Raw genomic sequence first — 25,739 nt, forward strand, 5'->3', positions numbered from 1 at the left:
GTTTTTTTTACAACTACTACTACATCCTCTACATCACCAACTACAACAACACCCCTCCTTCGCTCCTGCCACCATCGGCCTTCCTCACGCGCATGCGTGCTGAGCACAGACGTGGGCGGGGCTTCCATCGCCTTAGATGTGAGATCGCTCCAAAGAAGGGCATGGAGTGTTTCCTCCAGCCAATGAGCGAAGGGCGAGCATGACACGCATGCCCCAGCAAATCGGGAGGTGACCACGAGCCATCCGACAACCCCTCGTCCAATCAGGAGGCGAGTGGGAGGAGAAGAGGCCCCTCCCACCAAAAGCGGAGTGGAGTGGTTATCTGGACCAGTGTTGGGGAGACAATGGTGTGTTCTGCAGGATCGTGGCGATTGCGTCCTGCAGTGTTGGTGGCGAGTGTGGCTTAGTCCCATTCGTGGGCCGTAGACTTCGGGTTGTGGGTTCGAGTCGGTGAAACCGCACAAGGCGGTACGCGGCTCTACCGAAAATAGACCCACGAGGTCCAGTGTGTGTGTGTGTGTGTGTGCGCGTGTGCGTGTGCGTGTGCGTGTGCGTGTGCGTGTGCGTGTGCGTGTGCGTGTGCGTGTGCGTGTGCGTGTGCGTGTGTGTGTGTGTGTGTGTGTGTGGCCATCCTGTAAGTAGAATTGAGTGTTTTTTCCTTGCTCATTGTACATTGCCTGCCTTTTATTCATGATAACTCTGCTCTGTGTGCTCCCCTCCCCGATTATCGTTGTAAAATAACCCCCCCCCCCCGTTAAATGTACCAGCTCGTTTTCTGTGCTTTCCTCCCTTGGCCGAGCATGGTGCGTGTTGCGAATTGGTAGGGCCGTTCGTGCCGTGGATTGTTCATTGGGACCGGCACGGCTCTGGTAATTCCGCTCGGTTACGCCGGATCCGAGTCGGTACCTGCGACTCGGTCCGGACAGAGTCGGCCGAGGGTGTGGTTTTCATGAAATCATGAAATTAGTAGATTACAAAGGCATTTTGGAGCGCAATGTTCAACCCAGTGTCAGAAAGCTGGGTCTCTGTTGACCGTTATTGGTCTTGCAGCAGGACAATGACCCCAAACACACTTCAAAAAGCACTCAGGAATGGATCAAGACGAAACGCTGGACTGTTCTAAAGTGGCCAGCAATGAGTCCAGATCTAAATCCCAATAAACACCTGTGGGGAGATCTGTAAACAGCAGTTGGTAGAAGGCACCCTTCAAATATGGGAGAACTGGAGTAGTTTGCACAAGAAGAGTGTGCCAAACTGTCAGTAGAGAGGTGTAGGAAGTTCATTCATGGCTATATGAAGTGCTTGACTACAGTTATTTTGTCCAAAGGCTGTGCTTCTAAATATAAATATTAAGTCGAGGGTGTCAATAATTTTGTCAATGCCATTTATTTTTATTTTCTGATTTAAAAGGATATTTTAAGTTCTGAATCAAAAACAGGTTCTGTAATATTAACAGTGAAATAGAGAATTGTGGAGACCAAATACTTTTGTCAATTTTAACTTATTTTTTAGAGAAAATTGTGAGTTATTTGAAAAAGTGAAAGGATGCCAATATTTTTGGCCACGACAGTATAAAATACAATACAGGTTCAACTTCCCCTAAGGTCCTGGAATGAAAATTAACTCCCACTTACATTCCCAACTAGCAATTTACATCAATAACCAGAGGAGATACAGCCATGGGGAGCACACCTTTAGGTTACGGCATGGTCCCAATGCCTTGCGGCAAGTTTGGTCTGGATTTGGCTGGCAGTTTCTGAGAAGATGATTTTTAATAAATTACCAATATTTGGGGCAAAGCCCTCCTTTCTCCCCCTTTATGGGGTGCACATCCGGATAGGGAGCATAAACTCCTGAGACCAAATCAGAGACCAGAGTAGAACACATGAGAACCAAATCCAAAACTAAACCTTAAAGATAATGCCATAGTTGAGACAGGAGCATTCTGTTCTGCACCTAGTATAACAAATATGACCAGAGGGAGAGGGGGAATTTTTCCATTTAGATTCGTTAATTGCCAAATTAATTCCCAACCTACTCAATTCCCTTCAACCCAAAGCAATAACGTGCAAGCACGTACAATTTATATTGGAACTCCGTCACTGAAGGTGGACAGAAGTTATGTTTTCACCAGTCTTTGTTTGTCTGTCAGTCCGTGTGTCTGAGCAGGATATCTCAAAAAGTTGTGAATGGATTTGGACGAAATTTCGTGGGCAGGTTGGGTGTGTGACAAGATCGAAATTATTAGATTTTGGTGAAGATCTGGATGCGGATCAGGATATTCATTTTTTGTGATTCTTCACCATTGAGAGATTGGGCCAAAAACAATATATAGCATATCTCAAGAAGTTGTGGACAGGTTATGACAAAACTTGGTGGATGAGTTGGTTAGGTGACAAAAACAAGCCAATTATTTTCGTTAAAAAGGTCCGGATGCAGATCCGGCCTATCAGTAGGATACAAAATGTAAACTGCTCACAGCCTGGCAGAGGGTATGCGCTCCACCAAGTGCCGTTCTAGGTCCATCATGCACCCATTATTTTTCCAACTTTAATTAACTGCACAAGGCTCCTTTCATATCTTCTGCAAAGGGCTCATATACGACATGGTGGCCTGCTCAGCAGAAGAATGTTTTTACTTTTTCGGAAATTGCACTGTGGAATTTTTACACTTATTCTAGAACGGATGTGACATGTGCACACATTTATACTCCATGGGAAGGTTACCTTTTTGTATGCAGATGTTGAAGCTCGTGGAGGAGGAAAACAACAGAGGGCAGCAGATTCGTTACAATGACCAAGGGTAAAAAGACAAACAAGCAGACAAAAGAAACAGACAACGGACAGTTTCAGATGATTTTGGGTGCCAGGAAGGGAAAGGAAAGTAAATAAATAATAAAATAAAAGATGGTGGTGGAGAAGGATCGGCGAGAGTAGAACACATTAGGGGCGAGCATGGGAGAAAGCATGAGATGATAAAAGGCAGTGCTCTTGAAAGAGTGGGTGGAGGAACACAATAGTCCGTCTGGACTTGAGCATCCTGCTTAGACTCGGGGAGCGTAACCAAGTGTGGGCTTCTAGAAAAACTTGACAACCAGAGTGTGGAGCGAAGTCAAAATTTAAGTGAGAAAAGCAGTGTCCACCAATAAGTCTGTGGTGGGTGAGTGAGAAGTAAAACCTTGGACACAGCCTCCTACCAAAGAATAAAAAAACAAGCAGTCATAGACTGGTACTTACGAAATCGTCAACTTGACATCTGACCTTGTCTAATAAAAGCTGTCTCTCGAGAAGGTAGCAACGTAAACAAGAAGTTTCTATGATGATTCTGTACCAAACCATCAAATAATCGAATGTTTGACCTCACTGTGACCTTGACCTTTGACCGAGTTTGAACAAAATTTAATCAGCGCTAGCCATGACCCTCCTGAATCACGTGGTGTAATTTGACATTGGTAGCTTCTTCTGTTCTCGAGTTATCGTGCCTACAAACAAACTCACAAACACAAACACACAAACAGAGGACGGAAGTCATCAATATACTTAACGAAATCTTTTGATTTAGTAAGTAAAAATTAGGATTCAGCTTTTTCAAGAGTAGTATCAAACATGACTTGGTTCCTAGAGGTACAGAATGTGCAATATGGACTGGAGACAGACTTGACCATCTGCTCTCAGATATTGGAGGACGGTGAGAGGCTTGAGAAGTTTGACCTCGGTTTGAACTCTGGCTCATCGAACGATTGGATACACAATGGTTGTGTGCCAAACAAACATCGGGACTATAGGTTCCCATTACCATTTGCTTTCTCGGTGACGAATGCATGCTAATTTCTGGGAAATGCCTCGTCGTCACATGCATTGAACGATGACAGCAAGGATGTTGAATCGGACAGTTGGAGGCAGGAAGGATTTAACTGATGAAACAAAAGCAGTATGTTGAAGGAGGAACTCCAAGAACTGTAAATGTCAGGAGCAGCTGTGGTAATGGGCCAGTCTGTATGAGATAGCAGATTACAGGTCAGACAAAACTGCCTGTGGACAAGTCCAAGAATTCACACACATTACGTATGGGACATTCAGTAAAGTTTAACCCTCTGAAAAGCAATTAAGATAGTCATTGATTTCGGTGATTTTTAGCTCGCCTGTTTGAAGAACAGAGAGCTATAGCGATACCCCCAGTGTGAGCGTCAGCATCAGTGTGAGCGTGAAAATGTTAAAGTTTTTGGTGCAAGCTATTTCCTTTCTAATGTTTTTATCTGCACACTATTTTTTACTGATTACAATATACAAATACATATATTGCTTTAAAATTATTTGTATCAGACTTCACTGCAATGCTTTATAAAAAAAATATTATTAGACTAGTCTTTTAAAAACATCTTCTTTAAAAATGTATAAACAGGCGAGCATTGGGTGGCTTTGACGCCAACTCTGGTTATTCTAATGTTGAGCATCTACAAGAATACCCAGAATAATGTATGTCATTAGTCCGTGGGATGACGATTATGTAATTAAAGAAAACATGGTGCGTTACGTATGGAACCACAAGAAACACGATTTTTCAAATAAATATGTTCAAGTTCAAAGTTCTCTGAAAGTATTTTATCATTCACAAGAATTTTCAGTGTGGAGAAAGTTGAAACACTTGCGCATCTCACAATAAATTGTCTTCCAGAAAAAATACACAGTAGTCAAGAGAGATTAATTAGCATTAATGAAGGACGCATTACATATGGGACAAAATTCTCCATCGGCTTTACATGAGATATACACATTGTTGGTGTAAATTGCCTTTGCTAACACAATCAACAGGCTTGAGCATATTTTGACACAAAGATCCAACATTTAACGATTAGAAACTCGGCAATTCATGTAGCCGGATATGAAACAGTAATCATCTGATTATTAAGTATTAAAATACAAAATGATTTTAAATTGGGATCATATTAATCAGGGTTTGTAAGTACTTCTGAAGAAAATGAAATGCATGTTTATTGCAGACATTCACAAAAATCGATTAAACCCGGACAGGACACACAGGACAGATCTGTTTGCGTGTGTGTACAAGGAATGAAAATAAACAAAATAATTTGCATTGAGTAATTTGTTGGTAATTAATTTTTTTTTAATGCTCATAGATTTTTGTTTTGATTTGTCTCAGGACTTCAGGGCTTTTGTACATTCAATAGAAGTAATTATATGTAGATGTAAACATTTATCAATTGGACTGAAAATATCAAATCTGGCAACATAGTTATAATATGGATAACTTCCACTTACACAAGGGAATAGAAGAAGGTATTAATTTTGTGTAACAGGGAAATACATATTCCAGTATGTGTCATAGAAAAACCAGAAACTTAGAAGTGCCTGAAATAATGATAAACAAAAACCCATATCTTCTTCAAAAGGAGGTTACACCCCTCCTTACAAATGGAGTGATCCCATATTGTTTAGTCTGCCTTAAACTGGGCCATGTGTGGAGGACAGGTCTCATAAGAATACATGAATTCCCAAAATATCTCTTGGCCAAAGTAGTGATCAAATGTTAACAATGTTGAAGTAGTCTTTCCCACAGACTTTGCAAGCAATGTCCCATACGAAACATTTTAAAATTACTTGTGAACTAATTATGTACATATATTTTATGCGAGAAATACAGGATTATATGACCAATACATGATGGATTAGAACTTCTGAAAATGGCATTAAAAAAATTTTCGAATTGTTTCGTCCTTAAAAAAAATCCTAATCGTCCTCATCCATGGGTTTTGTCCTAATCCTAAAAAAATCCATGCAAAATTGTTGCATATGGGACATCGCTGATTAAGAACAGACCTAATTTGCATAATTAATGAAGCAAACAATTTTTTTCTCATGTATTAAAAGGGCATGGTAGAATATTCATGTCTATGTAAAAAAAAATTGTTGTAAAGTTTGGTTTCATTTAAATCACCATTTCAAATTGTCCCATACATAACACCTAATTTGCATGTATGTAAATTAGTTTAGCAATTTCACACCTTAAACCAATGACTTTGCCATTTTCTTTCAAAGATGAATAAAATTTCACATTCAGACATGAAAATCTCATTGAAATTAGAGCAGTGGCATGCATATGAAATTCTGCCATCTGAAGGGACCTTCTCTTGGACTTGCCCCTTTCTGAACTGTCTTACGTCATCCCCTTGGCAGCTCTCTGAAGTCAGACAGAGAGAACGACACTTCCACAAGGATACGATTAGACAAGCCAAGGGGATCAGAGGACAAAAGCTTTGAGGGAAACCTAAACAATCACATTCGAGAATGAACAACCATCATTTTGAAATACAGGAGCCAAAACTAGAGGGGGAGCACTCGGGAGAGTGCAAAACCTCCGCCGCCAATACTGCTGGGTCACTCAAGTGAACCTTATATCTTATTCATTAAATATGTCAACAGTGCTGACAGTTATAGTTCTTTTCTCCAACATTTTTTTTGGGGGGGGGGGGGTTGGAAATCACTCAAAACATGTAGAAATGCAAAAATAAGAAATCAAAATTGTTGAAAAAAAAGTTGTACAAAATTTTTTTTCTCTAAATTTTTTTTTTGGGGGGGGGGGGGAGGTTGGAAATCACTTACAATATGTAGAAAGGCAAAAAAAAATTTTTTTTCTCTAACAATTTTTTTTGGGGGGGGGTTGGAAATCACTTAAAACATGTAGAAATGCAAAAAAAAAATTTTCTCTAACAATTTTTTTTTGGGGGTGGGGCTTGGAAATCATTTAAAACAGGGGTCGGGAACGTTTTTGACTCAGAGAGCCATTAAACAAAATATTTGGAAATCTATTTCAGTGAGAGCCATATAATATATTTTAAGACTGAATTCAACGAAATGTGAGTATAATAAGCCTCTGAATTTATTATTTTAAATAATGTTGTTATAATACTCACCATTAATGGGACTTCTGGTGCTGCATGGATTTGCTGATGGCTTTGTAGTCTGGTTGGTACTTGGTGAGGTTAAGCTTCATGCAAGCGTTGAGGCTTTCATCCGTTAGACGTGATCGTAGGTTGGACTTGATGTTTTTAAGATGTGAGAATGACTGCTCACATGCATACGTAGATCCAAACAAGGTCAATACAGCAATACTCACACGCTGCAGTGTGTGGTATGTGACAGGAAGCGCGTTCCAAGTTTTGATAATCAGCTCGTCTTAGGGTTGAAGTTTTTTCATTTCTGTCCACATGTGCTTGCTCGCCAACTCTGCTTTCTGTCGTGCGATTCTTTCCAAATCTTCATTCAGTGACTTGAACTTATTCACCCACATGTCTGAGGCCTTCAGGTCAGCCACTTCTGCTTCAAAATATCTGACGGAGACACCAGGAATGTAACTCAGGTCGGCTGTGTTCAGTGAACACTCGTTTGGATGGGTGATGAACTCAAAAAGACGAGTGTGCTCACAAAATTCTCCAAAGCGTGCTTTGAATGACTGTAGGAGACTGGATGTGAAGCCAGCTAACTGGTGGAGATTAAAGTTTTGAGTGGGCTCACTTGCTGTGCATGCATCTTTAAATTGACTGTTTTTCAAAATGATGAAAAAAAAAAAGTTATTCAAACTCCAATTTTATCTGCGAGCCAGATGCAATCATCAAAAGAGCCTCACCTGGCTCGCGAGCCACACGTTCCCGACCCCTGCCACAGAACCTGCTCTCTCCACAAAGGCGAATTCTTCGGCCCATTCGTCCTGAAATGTACGATACTCCTCATCTTTTTTTCTTTTCGCCATCTTCTTCGTCGAAGGGTTAGCTTTGAGCAAATGAGAGAGAGGGAGATGTTGACCCAAGTGAGTCTGGCTGGCCTGCGCACGGGCTGCCATACTCGAGAGGTGCAGCGCGGCCAGCCGACTCTGGGATGCTGTCGCCTCAGCGGTGGCGCGTGATTGGTCGAGATGAATTCCGTGACACGTCTCGGCGGCGGCACGTCATTGGAGGAACCGAAATCACGAGTCGCCTCAGCGGTGGCGCGTGATTGGTCGAGATGAATTCCGTGACGCGTCTCGGCGGCGGCACGTCATTGGAGGAACCGAAATCACGAGTCGCCTCAGCGGTGGCGCGTGATTGGTCGAGATGAATTCCGTGACGCGTCTCGGCGGCGGCACGTCATTGGAGGAACCGAAATCACGACTCGCGTCGGCCGCATGACTGGACGAAACAAAAACCGCTTCAGACAATTCGGAGGTGTTTTTTCTTCTCTCCTTCTGCCAAGTTCAGCCCTGCACGTGAATGAAGAACGACACCATTCAAACTATAGGTAAAGCTTCTGCGAGAAATATTGGGCTTTCCAAGTTTCAAACTCCAATTTTATCTGCGAGCCAGATGCAATCATCAAAAGAGCCATACCTGGCTCGCGAGCCACACGTTCCCGACCCCTGATTTAAAACATGTAGAAATGCAAAAAAAAAAAATCTTTTTTTTTGGTGGGGGTAACAATTTTTTTGGGGGGGGGGTTGGAAATCACTTAAAACATGTAGAAATGCAAAAAAAAATTGTCTAAATTTTTTTTGGGGGGGGGGGACCAAGTCCAAAATTTAATGGCATGATCCTTGGACCACACCCAACCCCCTCCAAAGTTTCGTCGAAAACCGTCGAGGAGTTTTTCCGTAATACGGTTCACAAACAAACAAACAAAGCAGTCATAGACTGGTACTTAAGAAATCGTCAACTTGACCTCTGACCTCGTCTAATAAAAGCTGTCTCGAGAGAAGGTAGCGACGCAAACCAGAAGTTTCTACGATGATTCTGTAACAAACCATCAAAAATCGTACCAAACCAAAAAAAAAAAAAATCAAAAAACATCGACCAAAGCAAAAATCTCCATTTCTCCACGCAATTATACCTTAACGTAACTCAACGACGCGTCTGCTCGAGCGCACTGCATCATGGGACGACCTGTGACGTGTCGAGTGAAATATTTTTTATACAATCTTAAAACGTCTCCAAAACATCCGATTTTTACCACAATTTCGACAACCGAGTTTTAAGCGTCCTAAGCGATCGCAAAAACCGAAGACAAAATTAAAATCGAAGTTAAAACGAACTCGTAACGTCGAGCGAAGCAAAAATCTCCATTTCTCCACGCATTTATTTAATATTATTTTATCAAAGTCACAAAACCGTAATATTCGGCCATCCACCAACAATCTTGACACAATCCGACGGCTTAGCGAGTCAGGCATGCGACGATAACCTTTATTGGGATAAAAAATGACTTTTAAACACCATCTTTATCAAAAACACCGTCAGCGCGCACACGGAAAACCTTAACGTGACTCAACGATGCGTCTGCTCAAACGCACTGCATCATGGGACGACCCGTGAAGCGTCGAGTGAAATATTTTTTATACAATCTTAAAACGTCTCCAAAACATCCAATTTTTACCAGAATTTCGACAACCGAGTTTTAAGCGTCCTAAGCGATCACAAAAACCGAAGACAAAATTAAAATCGAAGTTAAAACGAACTCGTAACGTCGAGCGAAGCAAAAATACTTCATTTCGCCACGTGAATTTACGGAATTATGTTTGACCTCACTGTGACCTTGACCTTTGACCGATTTTGACCAAAATCTAATCAGCGCTAGCCATCACCCTCCTGAACCACGTGGTGTAATTTGACATTGGTAGCTTCTTCCGTTTTTGAGTTATCGTGCCTACAAACAAACAAACATACAAACAGAAACGGAAGTCATCAATATACTTACGAAATATTTAGATTTCGTAAGTAACAAACAGAAAGGGGTGAAAACAGTAACCTCCATCCATCTTCGAAGATGGCGGAGGTTAATAATCAGACCGCAAAAAAGGCCCAGCTGTAATAGCATGGACTGTGGTTATAAGGCCCAAGAAAACTCGCAAGGTGGCAACTGAAATATCCACAGATTAGAGGGAGGAAACTGGAATGGGGAACATCAGAGAATCCTTTTGAGGAAAGAGCATCGTCATTGGAGCCGTCAGAGTTGGAAGGACAGTTGACCCCACGTAACGCCATTAGAGAAAGAAAAAAAAACCCACAAAGCAAGTAAATACTTCATAGGGTCAGTGGGATTAGCTTCTGGTGCTGTGGGGAAAAAGAGTCGAGAACAAAAACAGCAACAACAGCAGAAGACTCAATCTGGGTCTGCCAGAGTGCAAGAGCTGTTGCAAGAGAGCCAGATGAGTCAGGAACTTAAAAGTCCATTTCAGAAACTATCCACACCAACATATTGGGGGACTTAAATGATGGTACAAATTTATGAAATAATAATTCACTGCCATGGATGTTTCAGATAAGATACTTTTCAGGGACATTCACCACTGTATTTGCATAAACAGTACACAACACGATTTCTAGAAAGTGTGACTGTCTCCCAATTGATTTCTGTCTTGTGCTAATGTCAATATCCACTACACGCCTAAAAAGTAATATTAATGTATTCAAACCACACAGTGAGCATGACGTGTGATATTAAAAGAAACAAAATAAATAAATAAAGAACGTAAAGCCCTAAAAAGCACCACAAATGTCAACTATGTCAAACAATAATGCCAACTCTTTCATTCACAAATTTACCAAACAAACAACAACTGCTCAGACAACTCACCACAGCCAGGCCAGGCAGACCTTTCTCTAAAAACTCATTGAGGTCAAATGCTGGGACAGCCGGCTCAGAAGGTAATACTGCATCAAACCCATTTTCTCCTGAAGAATAACATTCAGCAACTTGAGCAAACAAGTTTTAAAATAACAGAAACAATAAAAATAATAATAATAATAATTATTGAAGCAGCCCAAAGTGGTAACAATATCGAAGCAAGCACAGTTAACTTCCACCAACACATGTCAATTAGAAGTCACCAGGTAACCAGTGTTACGCTAACAGTAAGTTAGCCAGACAATTTAAGAGAGCGCATTTCATTTTTGCATTACTCATGAGCCCAATAAACCTTTAGATTAATCACCTGGTTTCTCTTTGATACTTGCTGCTTTCAATCCCCTCTCGTTTCCTCCTGCCTTACCCCGCTCATCCTCCAGAAACCCTTTGAGTTCAATAGTTTCTGACTGGCTGATGGGTCCGGCCGAAAACCACTCAGGTTCTACCTCGTCTTTGCGACGGCGGTCTCCAGGGCGCCGGGCCTCACCCTTGAGAGAGAAAAAGAGAAAGGGAGAGAGAGAAAAGCTGAAAAATGGAACCAGCAGGATGGAAAGAAAAATAATAATAATTATTTGAAAAACAAATTTTAACACATTGAACAATAGAAAATTTCCACAATAAGTTTGCCGAACATGTGATGGATATCTGCCATTTACCCTGTTCCTTCGCTCCCTTCCCGACGGTTCTCTATCAAATGTACGAACAACCACTCGTCCACTTCCAACACGCCGTCCATTGGAAAGCTGCGAGGCCCTAACTTCAGACAGTCCCTCTGGATGGCTTTGAACCTGACGAGCAGTGCTCAGGGAAGCAACATGGCAGCCTCCCCCAAAGCTTCGACGTTGGGGACTCAGGACAACATCCACTTCATCCCTCAGACGCTCTCGGGGATCTATAAATGGTGGAGAAAAATAACAAGCCGACCATGCAAAGCACAAGGTTATGGGTTAAAAATAAATAAATAATAATTTAAAGGACAAGGTAACAAGTGTTATTATCCTACGAGAAGTTGAATAGTAGTGTGCTTGAAATTACAAGAGCAACAGGCAAAACTGTTGAGAAAAAAGGAAAAGGAAATGACATCACATCCAAGCAAAAACTACTGAAGCTCCTCACCAGACGAACGACGTTTTGCAGCCGGACGCCCGTTGGGCCCGCTTGCCCAATCCTCACTCACCATCGCCACCGCAGAGTCAGGAAGTGCAGCTGCATGCCATCGCTCTGGGTCCCAGACCCCTTCACTATTCAGGCAAGAACACACATGCACCACAACAGCACAATCCAACATATCCCCAATAAAACTAATCGATTAGAATTTAGAGTTGGCAAATATAATTACAAGTACAAGTAACACATATGAAGGATCCTGAGAACAAGAGAAATAAAAGCAGACTTGTTGAAATTCTCAGAGATTCGGTAATAATTGAAAGAATAATAATAATAATAATAATAATAATAATAATAATAATAATAAAAGGACACAGGTAGGGTCTGCGAGCGGCAAATTTGATTGATCGAGATGTCATAAAATTGCGTAATATTTTGTACAAGTACTGCTAAACTGGAGGTTTTTGAAGGTGCGAATAAGGCAATTTGTGTTCTACAGTGTGCAAGTAAGTATATAATTCAATCAAACCAAGAGTGAGAATTGCTTTGCAGTACATGTCCCCTTCTGGTGTGATATTTTCTGTCCTAAAAGGACATAACTCTGAAAAATTGACAAAACACCCTGAAACTCAACACAATAAAGCCATGCACCAAGTTTCACTTGAATAGATGTTCGAGGGTATGGGGGGGGGGGGGAGTGTCTGAAAAAAAAACACGGATAATGAATAAATCTGCACATGTTTAGCCTGTGTATTGTATGCAAAACAAAAAACAAAAAACAAAATCTTTAATCGATCATTCAAATGTCATGATTTATTTCCCCCGACAAGGAACTCCCCTTTCAGTTAGGATTCTTTGAAAGGCAATCACTCACTGATTTAGATGTTGATATTTTGAACCATCAGAAGGAATTATTGTGTGTGTGTGTGTGTGTGTGTGTGTGTGTGTGTGTGTGTGTGTGTGTGTGTGTGTGTGTGTGTGTGTGTGTGTGTGTGTGTGTGTGTGTGTGTGTGTGTGTGTGTGTGTGTGTGTGTGTGTGTGTGTGTGTGTGTGTGTGTGTGTGTGTCGTCAGTGATTAAAATGCAGCACGAGAGCTGAATATAAAGTGCACGTATGATATTGTATCTTGAATGCAAGTACATTGTGTGCACCATAAGTGATAATGGATAAAAACGTGCGTTTAGTATCTTGGATGCAAACATGACTGGAAGTTTTTTCTGATTCTGTTTTCATTTCCCCAAACCCCCTACCCTCAAAAATATTCTGCCCCATCCCCTCCCCCTTTGCATCACTGCTTATGAGTACCATCCTGGAATTCCCTGCCTCTTTCATTTCCTGGGATTCAGGCATGTTAATGTTTTGAATCAAGAAAGGCTCGTCAATTTTCATGGCTTACAATACAAGAAATTACACTGAGTTTCCAACATCCAACAGGTTTCATTGACAGCATGTAATACTGCACTTGGCAAATAATTTACAAACATCATCCCGCCCCCCCATCCCCAACCCCGAAAGGGTGGGTAAACTGCAAAAAAATAACAAATATCAACACATCATACCAGTCAAACCGATCCTGCAAGCATTTGGGGCGAAATTTTGAAATAGCACTCTCTTCACGTATTTGCAGAAGTTTCTCCTAGAAGAGAGCAATTGAACAGATCAAAGCGAGAAGGAGAACAGGAGGAAATAAAGAAACAAAGTTTTAACTGAACATTCTCTCAGCACGTAAGATGCAAGACAAAGTGGAATTACCTTGCTGTATTTAAGGGACACACGACGTTGCAATTGGTTTTCCACCTCTGCTTCATTCTTCTGCACAGCATCCATGCCTGAGGGACAAGAAGAAGACGTCCAATCACACACCAACTCACTCTCGACCCCCGTCCAGCGGGAGAGGAACCATCCGTCTCGATCCCCACCGTGCCCTCTCCCTCTGCCCTCGCTGTGCATCTCATCTCATCTCTTCCTCCTCCTCTCCCTCCGCCCTCGCCACGCATCTCATCATGCCCTCTCCCTCCCTCTCGCCACGCATCTCATCTCATCGTGCCCTCTCCCTTCCTCTCGCCGCGCATCTCATCTCATCGTGCCCTCTCCCTTCCTCTCGCTGCGCATCTCATCTCATCTCATCTTATCTCATCTCCTGCTCCACTCCCTCCACCCTCGCCGTACATCTCATCTCTCCGTGTCCTCTCCCTCCGCGCATCGCATCTCGCCGTGTCCTCTCCCTCCACCCTCACCACGCATCTCAATAACTCTACCTCCACCTCCACCTCGACCTCGACCTCCACCCTCGCCGCGCATCTCATCGTGTCCTCTCCCCCTGCCCTCACCACGAGTCTCGTAGTGCTCTGACCCCCGCCCTCGCCACACATCTAGTCATGCCCTCATATCTCGTCATGCCCTCGCCACGCATCTCGTCATGCCCTCGTCCCCCGCAAGACATCTCGCCGTGGCCTCGCCCCTCACCTCATCATTCCCTCACCGAGCATCTCGCCATGCCCTCGCCCCCATCCTAGCAACACATCTCGGCCGTGCCCTCACCCCTCGCCCTCGCATCTAATCTCTCCGTGGCCTCTCCCTCCACCCACACCCCGCGTCTCTCACTTCCCTCACCTCTCGCTCCCTGCGCCTCTTGCTCCTCGCTCCCCTCCCCTCTTCCCCACATCCAACACGCTCCCCTCACCTCTCACTACCCGCGCCCCCCCTCTCGCCCCGCTCACCTCTCCCCCCGCTCCCCTCTCCCCCCGCTCCCCTCTCCCCTCTCGACCGCCCCCCTCTCCCCCCCGCTCCACTCTCCCCACTCTCCCCTCTCCCCCCGCTCCCCCCTCTCCCTCTCACTCCGCTCCCATCTCCCTCTCCTCTCCCTCTCCTCTCCCCCCTCGCTCCAGCTCCCCTCCGCTCCACTCCCCTCCGCTCCGCTCCCTCCGCTCCTCCGCTCCGCTCCCTCTCCCGCTCCCCTCCCCTCCCCGCTCCTATCTCCCCGCTCCTCACTCCGCTCCCCTCCCGCTCCCCTCCCCTCCCCCGCTCCCTCCTCCGCTCCCCTCCCGCTCCCCTCCCTCCCCGCTCCCCCTCCCGCTCCCCTCCTCCCCGCTCCCCCTCCCCTCTCCCCTCCCAGCTCCCCTCCCCTCCCGCTCACTCCCTTCCCGCTCCCCTCCGCTCCGCTCCCCTCCCCTCTCGCTCCTCGCTCCGCTCCTCCTCCCGCTCCCCTCCCCTCTCCCCTCCCCGCTCCCCTCCCCTCCCCTCCACCTCCCCTCTCGCTCCGCTCCCCTCCCGCTCCCCTCCCTCCTCCCGCTCCCACTCCCGTCCCGCTCCCCTCCCGCTCCCCTCCCCTCACCTCCCGCTCCCCTCCCCTCCCGCTCCCCTCCCGCTCCGGCTCCCCTCCCGCTCCCCTCCCGCTCTGCTCCCCTCCCGCTCCGCTCCGCTCCGCTCCCCTCCCGCTCCGCTCCCCCTCCCCGCTCCGTCCCCCTCCCGCTCCCGCTCCCCTCCCGCTCCCCTCCCGCTCCGCTCCCTCCTCCGCCCGCTCCCCTCCCCTCCCCCTCCCCTCCCTCTTCCCGCTCCGCTCCCCTCCCGCTCCCCTCCCTCCCCTCCCCGCTTCGCTCCCCTCCCCCTCACCGCTCCCCTCCCCTCCCCTCCCCTCCCGCTCCGCTCCCCTCCTCGCTTCGCTCCCCTCCCCTCCCGCTCCGCTCCCCTCCCGCTTCGCTCCCCTCCCCTCCCTCCTCCCTCCCCTCCCGTCATTCGCTCCCCTCCCCTCCCCCTCCCCTCCCCTCCCCTCCCGCTTAGCTCCCTCCCTCCCTCCCCTCTCGCTCCCGCTCCATCTCCCCTCCCCGCTTCCCTCCCTCCCGCTCCAGCTCCCTCCCGCTCCGCTCCCCTCCCCTCCCCCGCTCCCGCTCCGCTCCCCTCCCGCTTCCCTCCCCTCCCGCTTCCCTCCCCTCCCGCTCCGCTCCCCTCCCGCTCCGCTCCCCTCCCCTCCCGCTCCGCTCCGCTCCCCTCCCCTCCGCTCCGCTCCCGTCTCCCCCTCCCGCTCCCCCTCCCCTCCCGCTCCGCTCCCCTCCCCCTCCCGCTCCCCTCCTCCTCCCGCTCCCCTCCCTCTCGCTCCGCTCCCCTCCCGCTTCCCTCCCTCTCTCGCTCCGCTCCCCTCCGCGCTTCCCTCCCCCTCTCGCTCCGCTCCCCTCCTTCCCTCCCCTCTCGCTCCGCTCCCCTCCCGCTTCCCTCCCCCTCCCGCTCCGCTCCCCTCCCCTCTCGCTCCGCTCCCCTCCCGCTTCCCTCCCCCTCTCCGTCTGGCCTCCCGCTCCCCTCTCGCTGGGCCGCTCCCCTCCCCTCTCCCCTCCCCCTCTCGCTCCGCTCCCCTCTCGCTCCGCTCCCCTCCCGCTCCGCTCCCCTCTCCTCCCTCTCGCTCCGCTTCCTCTCGCTCCGCTCCTCCTCCCCTCTCGCTCCCCTCTCGCTCCATTCTCTCGCTCCGCTCCCCTCCCCCTCTCGCTCCCCTCTCGCTCCCCTCTCGCTCCGCTCCCCTCCCCTCTCACACCCCTACCCTCCCCTCTCGCTCCGCTCCCCTCTCGCTCCGCTCTCCTCTCGCTCCGCTCCCCTTCGCTCGCTCCGCTCTCCTCTCGCTCCGCTCCCCTTCCCTCGCTCCGCTCTCCTCTCGCTCCGCTCCCCTTCCCTCGCTCCGCTCTCCTCTCGCTCCGCTCCCCTTCCCTCGCTCCGCTCTCCTCTCGCTCCGCTCCCCTCTCGCTCCGCTCCCCTTCCCTCGCTCCGCTCTCCTCTCGCTCCGCTCCCCTCCCCTCGCTCCGCTCCCCTTCCCTCGCTCCGCTCTCCTCTCGCTCCGCTCTCCTCTCGCTCCGCTCCCTCCCCTCGCTCCGCTCTCTCCTCTCGCTCCGCTCCCCTCCCCTCGCTCCGCTCCCCTCCCCTCGCTCCGCTCCCCTCTCCCTCCCCTCTCCCTCCCCTCTCCTCCCCTCTCCCCCTCCCCTCGCTCCGCTCCCCTCCCCTCGCTCCGCTCCTCCCCTCCGCTCCCCTCCCCTCTCGCTCCGCTCCCCTCCCCTCCCCCTCTCGCTCCGCTCCCTCCCCTCCCCTCTCGCTCCGCTCCCCCTCCCCTCTCGCTCCGCTCCCTCCTCTCGCTCCCGCTCCCTCCCCTCTCGCTCCGCTCCCCCTCCCCTCTCGCTCCGCTCCCCTCCCCTCCCCTCTCGCTCCGCTCCGCTCCCCTCCCCTCTCGCTCCCGCTCCGCTCCCTCCCCTCTCGCTCCGCTCCGCTCCCCTCCCCTCTCGCTCCGCTCTTCCTCCCCTCTCGCTCCGCTCTCCTCCCCTCTGGCTCCGTTTCTCTCCTCCCCCTCTCCTCCCTCTCCCTTCTCCCCTCTCGCTCCGCTCTTCCTCCCCTCTCGCTCCGCTCTCCTCCCCTCCCTCTCGCTCCGCTCTCCTCCCCTCCCCTCTCGCTCCGCTCTCCTCCCCTCTCCCTCCGCTCTCCTCCCCTCTCGCTCCGCTCTCCTCCCCTCCCCTCTCGCTCCGCTCTCCTCCCCTCCCGCTCCCCTCCCCTCCCCTCTCGCTCCGCTCTCCTCCCCTCTCGCTCCCCTCTCGCTCCGCTCTCCTCCCCTCTCGCTCCGCTCTCCTCCCGCTCTCCTCCCCTCTCGCTCCGCTCTCCTCCCCTCTCGCTCCGCTCTCCTCCCCTCTCGCTCCGCTCTCCTCCCCTCTCGCTCCGCTCTCCTCCCTCTCCCTCCGCTCTCCTCCCTCTCCTCTCCTCTCGCTCCTCGCTCCCGCTCCGCTCCCCTCCCACTCCCCTCCTCCTTCCCGCTCGCTCCCTTCCCCCTCTCCCCTCCCCCTCCCCTCCCTCTCCGCTCCCTCCCGCTCCTCTCCCTCTCCTCTCCCTCCCTCTCGCCCTCCCTCTCCCCTCCCCTCCCGCTCCTCTCCTCTCCTCCCCTCGCCCTCCCTCTCCCCTCCCCTCCCGCTCCCCTCCCGCTCCCCTCCCCTCTCGCTCCCCAAACCTCTCGCTCCCCGCACCCCTCACTTCTGGCTCCCCGCGCTACCCTCACCTCTGGCTCCCCGCGCTACCCTCACCTCTCGCTCCCCGCGCTACCCTCACCTCTCGCTCCCCGCGCTACCCTCACCTCTCGCTCCCCGCGCTAACCTCACCTCTCGCTCGCCGCGCTACCCTCACCTCTCGCACCTCCTGCGCGCTACCACTCACCTCTCGCTCCCTGCGCCTACCCTCACCTCTCGCTCCCCGCGCGCTACCCTCACCTCTCGCACCCCGCGCTACCCTCACCTCTCGCTCCCCGCGCTACCCTCACCTCTCGCTCCCCGCGCTACCCTCACCTCTCGCTCCCCGCGCTACCCTCACCTCTCGCTCCCCGCGCTACCCTCACCTCTCGCTCCCCGCGCTACCCTCACCTCTCGCTCCCCGCGCTACCCTCACCTCTCGCTCCCCGCGCTACCCTCACCTCTCGCTCCCCTCGCCTCTCACTCCCCGCGCCCCTCTCTCCATCTCTCACACCCAAACGTTCTTATCCGTATACAAACAGTAATCCGTCCGTTTTCTCACCTGAAACAGCAGCTCCAACGCCCTCGATAAGGGTTTCTGGGGTTATCTTCCCTCCTCCCAAACAAAAAAGTTTTTTCGGACTTATATTTATGAAAAGTATTTACATCAACTGTGAAAATCAGCACCCGGTCCACAACTGGCAAAACAAGTGGTGGAAGAAGCAGGCCCCTCAAAGCTTTGATTGATGTCGTCACTTCCGCCAGATTGTGGTTGGTTCACTGACTGAGTGACGGACTTACTGACTAAATGGTTCGTTCTCTGCGTGTCTCGGGTTGGTTGGTTTCCGATGTGGTTTGGGAGAGAGAATAACAAACATGATCAGGGGGAGGGCGCGGGCATGACGAAGATTTCAAAACTACACCAATGATTCATTATCTTGATCTTGCACAAAGCACGATTCCACTCATTCATGCAAAAGCTCGATCGGTCTCATTCCGAAATTTTGAAGCCATGTTTGATTGTTCTCTGCACCGTTATTCGTTTTTTTTTTTTTAGTGAGAATAAAACCGATGTAGTCAATGGGAATGTAAAGGCGGTGTAAAGTAATTGTCGATAATTTATGTCCTTTTCCTTGAAAAAAAAATTCGAGCTGATGTGTTGTTAATCAGACAGAAGCACAATTTTGTGGACGACTTGGAATTTATCGGTGACTCAAAATACTCTAAAACCAGGAAAAGCTTTGTCGCATCGTGTGACGTATTTCCGCAGGAAAAGCTTTGTCGCGCCGTGTGACGTATTTCCGCAGGAAAAGCTTGTCGCGCCGTGTGACGTATTTCCGCAGGAAAAGCTTTGTCGCATCGTATGACGTACCTCGGCATGAAAAGCTTTGTCGCATCGTGTGACGTATTTCCGCAGGAAAAGCTTTGTCGCGCCGTGTGACGTATTTCCGCAGGAAAAGCTTTGTCGCGCCGTGTGACGTATTTCCGTCTTTCACCTTGTGACGTGTTGACGCAGACAGTACCTTTTAAAATTCCTTTTATAAGTTGAGATGTACTACGTCCACTGCATTTCCCTCATCCACACAATTAAAAACTGCTTCACAGAACACCACTAAATCTGTTAAACGTGATGACCTTTTCTTAAATCCGTGTTGACCGGCGCCTTTCATTCTCTTTTTTAAAAATTCAATTCCTCTCCACCCGATATATTCGTTTTTCTACCCAAGATAAAATTACCCATCCCATTCCTAATTAAGGTTTCCAACATCGTACCTATATTAAACTTAAATTAAACTGTCCATACTTGCCCAATTGCTCTCTGGATGACTTTTTTAAATCTCACTCACTCCCCTCACCGAAGTTTTTTTTCGAAACAAGGAATTTCGAAATCTCACCTAAGTTGTTGACCTTTGACCTATGTTGACCTTTTGGTCGATGTTGATCTAAAAAAAAAATTGGTTGGTTGAATTGAGTGACTTGAAATATAAATCCTCTTCAAATTTCAAGTCAATCGGATGAAAATTGAGGATTTTAGAAATACCGCTTGAAATGTTGACCTTTGACCTATGTTGACCTTTTGCTCGATGTTGACCTAAAATAATTGGTTGGTTGAATTAAGTCACTTGAAATATAAATCCTCTTCAAATTTCAAGTCAATCGGATGAAAATTGAGGATTTTAGAAACACCGCTTGCAATGTTGACCTTTGACCTATTTTGACCTTTTGGTCGATGTTGACCTAAAAATAATTGGTTGGTTAAATTGAGTGAGGTGAAATATAAATCATCTTCAAATTTCAAGTCAATCGTATGAAAATTGGGGATTTTAGAAACACCGCTTGCAATGTTGACCTTTGACCTATGTTGACCTTTTGGTCGATGTTGACCTAAAAAATAATTGGTTGGTTAAATTGAGTGAGGTGAAATATAAATCCTCTTCAAATTTTAAGTCAATCGGATGAAAATTGAGGATTTTAGAAATACCGCTTGAAATGTTGACCTTTGACCAATGTTGACCTTTTGGTCGATGTTGATCTAAAAAAATTAATTGGTTGGTTCAATTGAATGACTTGAAATATAAATCCTCTTCAAATTTCAAGTCAATCAGATGAAAATTGAGGATTTTAGAAATACTGCTTGAAATGTTGAACTTTGATCTATGTTGACCTTTTGGTCGATGTTGACCTAAAAAATAATTGCTTGGTTGAATTAAGTCACTTGAAATATAAATCATCTTCAAATTTCAAGTCAATCGTATGAAAATTGAGTATTTTAGAAACACCGCTTGCAATGTTGACCTTTGACCTATGTTGACCTTTTGGTCGATGTTGACCTAAAAAATAATTGGTTGGTTGAATTGAGTGAGGTGAAATATAAATCCTCTTCAAATTTCAAGTCAATCAGAATAAAATTGAGGATTTTAGAAATACCGCTTGAAATGTTGACCTTTGACCTTTTGATCGATGTTGACCTAAAAAATAATTGGTTGGTTAAACTGAGTGAGGTGAAATATAAATCATCTTCAAATTTCAAGTCAATCGTATGAAAATTGGGGATTTTAGAAACACCGCTTGCAATGTTGACCTTTGACCTATGTTGACCTTTTGGTCGATGTTGACCTAAAAAATAATTGGTTGGTTAAATTGAGTGAGGTGAAATATAAATCCTCTTCAAATTTCAAGTCAATCGGATGAAAATTGAGGATTTTAGAAACACCGCTTAAAATGTTGACCTTTGACCTATGTTGACCTTTTGGTCGATGTTAATCTAAAAAAAATAATTGGTTGGTTGAATTGAGTGACTTGAAATATAAATCCTCTTCAAATTTCAAGTCAATCGGATGAAAATTGAGGATTTTAGAAACACCGCTTGCAATGTTGACCTTTGACCTATGTTAACCTTTTGGTCGATGTTGACCTAAAAATAATTGGTTGGTTAAATTGAGTGAGGTGAAATATAAATCATCTTCAAATTTCAAGTCAATCGTATGAAAATTGGGGATTTTAGAAACACCGCTTGAAATGTTGACCTTTGACTTATGTTGACCTTTTGGTCGATGTTGACCTAAAAAATAATTGGTTGGTTAAATTGAGTGAGGTGAAATATAAATCCTCTTCAAATTTCAAGTCAATCGGATGAAAATTGAGGATTTTAGAAACACCGCTTAAAATGTTGACCTTTGACCTATGTTGACCTTTTGGTCGATGTTGATCTAAAAAAAATAATTGGTTGGTTGAATTGAGTGACTTGAAATATAAATCCTCTTCAAATTTCAAGTCAATCGTATGAAAATTGGGGATTTTAGAAACACCGCTTGAAATGTTGACCTTTGACCTATGTTGACATTTTGATCGATGTTGATCTAAAAAATAATTGGTTGGTTGAATTGAGTGACTTGAAATATAAATCAGCTTCAAATTTCAAGTCAATCGCATGAAAATTGAGGATTTTAGAAACACCGCTTGCAATGTTGACCTTTGACCTATGTTGACCTTTTGGTCGATGATGACCTAAAAAATAATTGGTTGGTTGAATTGAGTGAGGTGAAATATAAATCCTCTTCAAATTTCAAGTCAATCAGAATAAAATTGAGGATTTTAGAAATACTGCTTGAAATGTTGACCTTTGACCTTTTGATCGATGTTGACCTAAAAAAAAAAAAGCATTGGTTGATTGAATTGAGTGACTTGAAATATAAATCCTCTTCAAATTTCAAGTCAATCGGATGAAAATTGAGAATTTTAGAAATACCGCTTGAAATGTTGACCTTTGACCTATGTTGACCTTTTGGTCGATGTTGATCTAAAAAAAAACATTGGTTGGTTGAATTGAGTGACTTGAAATATAAATCCTCTTCAAATTTCAAGTCAATCCGATGAAAATTGAGGATTTTAGAAATACCGCCTGAAATGTTGACCTTTGACCAATGTTGACCTTTTGGTCGATGTTGATCTAAAAAAATTAATTGGTTGGTTCAATTGAATGACTTGAAATATAAATCCTCTTCAAATTTCAAGTCAATCAGATGAAAATTGAGGATTTTAGAAATACTGCTTGAAATGTTGAACTTTGATCTATGTTGACCTTTTGGTCGATGTTTACCTAAAAAATAATTGCTTGGTTGAATTAAGTCACTTGAAATATAAATCATCTTCAAATTTCAAGTCAATCGTATGAAAATTGAGTATTTTAGAAACACCGCTTGCAATGTTGACCTTCGACCTATGTTGACCTTTTGGTCGATGTTGACCTAAAAATAATTGGTTGGTTGAATTGAGTGAGGTGAAATATAAATCCTCTTCAAATTTCAAGTCAATCAGAATAAAATTGAGGATTTTAGAAATACCGCTTGAAATGTTGACCTTTGACCTTTTGATCGATGTTGACCTAAAAAATAATTGGTTGGTTAAATTGAGTGAGGTGAAATATAAATCATCTTCAAATTTCAAGTCAATCGTATGAAAATTGGGGATTTTAGAAACACCGCTTGCAATGTTGACCTTTGACCTATGTTGACCTTTTGGTCGATGTTGACCTAAAAATAATTGGTTGGTTAAATTGAGTGAGGTGAAATATAAATCCTATTCAAATTTCAAGTCAATCGGATGAAAATTGAGGATTTTAGAAACACCACTTAAAATGTTGACCTTTGACCTATGTTGACCTTTTGGTCGATGTTGATCTAAAAAAATAATTGGTTGGTTGAATTGAGTGACTTGAAATATAAATCCTCTTCAAATTTCAAGTCAATCGGATGAAAATTGAGGATTTTAGAAACACCGCTTGCAATGTTGACCTTTGACCTATGTTGACCTTTTGGTCGATGTTGACCTAAAAAATAATTGGTTGGTTAAATTGAGTGAGGTGAAATATAAATCATCTTCAAATTTCAAGTCAATCGTATGAAAATTGGGGATTTTAGAAACACCGCTTGCAATGTTGACCTTTGACCTATGTTGACCTTTTGGTCGATGTTGACCTAAAAAATAATTGGTTGGTTAAATTGAGTGAGGTGAAATATAAATCCTCTTCAAATTTCAAGTCAATCGTATGAAAATTGGGGATTTTAGAAACACCGCTTGCAATGTTGACCTTTGACCTATGTTGACCTTTTGGTCGATGTTGACCTAAAAATAATTGGTTGGTTAAATTGAGTGAGGTGAAATATAAATCCTATTCAAATTTCAAGTCAATCGGATGAAAATTGAGGATTTTAGAAACACCACTTAAAATGTTGACCTTTGCCCTATGTTGACCTTTTGGTCGATGTTGATCTAAAAAAATAATTGGTTGGTTGAATTGAGTGACTTGAAATATAAATCCTCTTCAAATTTCAAGTCAATCGGATGAAAATTGAGGATTTTAGAAACACCGCTTGCAATGTTGACCTTTGACCTATGTTGACCTTTTGGTCGATGTTGACCTAAAAAATAATTGGTTGGTTAAATTGAGTGAGGTGAAATATAAATCCTCTTCAAATTTTAAGTCAATCGGATGAAAATTGAGGATTTTAGAAATACCGCTTGAAATGTTGACCTTTGACCTATGTTGACCTTTTGGTCGATGTTGACCTAAAAAACAATTGGTTGGTTGAATTGAGTCACTTGAAATATAAATCCTCTTCAAATTTCAAGTCAATCCGATGAAAATTGAGGATTTTAGAAATACCACCTGAAATGTTGACCTTTGACCTATGTTGACCTTTTGACCTCAAAAACAATAGGCTTCTTCCTTAAGGCAAATTCTACCATGTGGTGAAGTTTCGTGAAGATCGGTTGAAAATTGTGACCTGTCGGCGACAAACAGATAAACAGACAGAACAACATCGACTGACCGATACATTTGAAGAAACTCAGATTTTGCAAGTAATAAACAAACGCACAAACACCGGTCCGTGAATTAGTGTAAGAATACTTACCAGCTCTGCCATCTCCTTCAATACTCTTAAATGTAGATTAGTTGTATCTTCCCTAACCTTTCCTTGACTGATTCTTTGTTAACTTCCTCCACTCCAACCTGCAATTCCTCAAAAAGCCCCTCTTCACCCTCTTGATGGATTCTCGATGAGCTAATGACAATTCTCCGGATGGTTCTCGTATGAATGTTAAAGAAAAATACCTGTTTAATAAGCCTGCCATCTCGCTTTCCTTACGAACCAATCTCCCTGTGCTATTCCTCGATGGCCCACACTGGTCATATCCTGTTATTTACCCCTTATGTACTTAACAGAATGTCTTGGTATGATTTATAACATTCTTTGCCCTATCCTTCGATCTCATGTTCTCATTTGGCTTGCCCAGTTGTTTTCTTCAAGAGACTTTGTTTACTCCTCCACTGATATTAAACTGATGACAATCCCGTTATTTCGTACATAATGAATGCCTTCTGCTTCCATCCTGACTAGCACTCCTTCCCTCACCGCGCATCTCGTCGTGTCCACTCTCCCCACAGCCCTCTGTCCACTCTTGGTCTCTTTCTGCCTCTGGATTTACACCTCCCTGGAATTAATATACTTACTCTGGACATTGCGCATTTCCTCCTTGAAGGTTTCCCATTTATCTGATACTGATTGCCTTACTTGTCCAAAAGTTTGCCCTCCTGAAATCCAACAGCCTTACTCTACTATCAATATCGGGTTATTTGGACTAAAAGAAAAGATCAAGAAAATCGTTGTTTAAAATTGTAGCAAAAAAAAAATTTGAACCAGGTCAATGGCTTACCATTGCAGAACTTCACACTTCCCACTGAAGGCAAAAAGTTACACTACATATGACCCAATATCAAATTTAGAGTTTAAATTTTTTTTTCCAGTTTTGACCCATGTCACCTGACATCCCCACCACTGGGGCTTGAACCAGGGAACAAATAAATGAAAAAAAAATCAACCATGTCTGTATTTAGTCTGTGTACCAATCATGCACAAAATACCAACCACGTCTATGTACCAACCATGCACAAACCACAAAATACCAACCAGGTCTGTGTACCAACCATGCACAAAATACCAACCATGCACAAACCACAAAAATACCAACCATGCACAAAATACCAACCATGCACAAACCACAAAAATACCAATCATGCACAAACCACAAAAATACCAATCATGCACAAACCACAAAAATACCAACCATGCACAAACCACAAAAATACCAACCATGCACAAAATACCAACCATGCACAAACCACAAAAATACCAACCATGCACAAAATACCAACCATGCACAAACCACAAAAATACCAACCATGCACAAACCACAAAAATACCAATCATGCACAAAATACAAACAATGTCTGTGTACCAACCATGCACAAAATACCAACCATGCACAAACCACAAAAACTACCAACCATGCACAAAATACCAACCATGCACAAAATACCAACCACGTCTGTGTACCAACCATGCACAAAATACCAACCACGTCTGTGTACCAAGCATGCACAAAATACATACAATGTCTGTGTACCAACCATGCACAAAATACCAACCACGTCTGT

The 25,739-nt window shown here is 45.5% G+C and overlaps 2 protein-coding genes across 4 annotated transcripts in view; both read right to left on the minus strand.

The window, feature by feature from the left end:
- Nucleotides 1-18,615, minus strand: part of EIF4ENIF1 (eukaryotic translation initiation factor 4E nuclear import factor 1) — a 76,731-nt gene extending 58,116 nt beyond the window's left edge. The window contains exons 1-7 of one of the 3 annotated variants that reach the window (XM_085897683.1): nt 18,303-18,614; nt 13,530-13,606; nt 13,337-13,413; nt 11,787-11,911; nt 11,327-11,562; nt 10,978-11,158; nt 10,620-10,717 (exon numbers count right to left, since the gene is read on the minus strand). In XM_085897683.1, coding sequence (XP_085753809.1) covers nt 10,620-10,717; nt 10,978-11,158; nt 11,327-11,562; nt 11,787-11,911; nt 13,337-13,413; nt 13,530-13,604 — 792 coding nt within the window. In that variant the 5' untranslated portion in view covers nt 13,605-13,606; nt 18,303-18,614. Of the gene's footprint in view, nt 1-10,619; nt 10,718-10,977; nt 11,159-11,326; nt 11,563-11,786; nt 11,912-13,336; nt 13,414-13,529; nt 13,607-18,302 lie in introns of all 3 variants that reach the window. The other 2 variants (XM_085897682.1, XM_085897684.1) reach the window with 2 other exon arrangements.
- The window catches only part of LOC147018208 (uncharacterized), a 239,752-nt gene that overhangs the window by 82,788 nt on the left and 131,225 nt on the right, over nt 1-25,739 (minus strand). The window lies entirely within an intron of this gene.

Source organism: Eptatretus burgeri, chromosome 10 (genome assembly GCF_056783735.1).
Source record: "Eptatretus burgeri isolate ZD-2024b chromosome 10, Ebu_testis_v1, whole genome shotgun sequence".
In the NCBI taxonomy this organism is placed as follows: domain Eukaryota; kingdom Metazoa; phylum Chordata; class Myxini; order Myxiniformes; family Myxinidae; genus Eptatretus; species Eptatretus burgeri.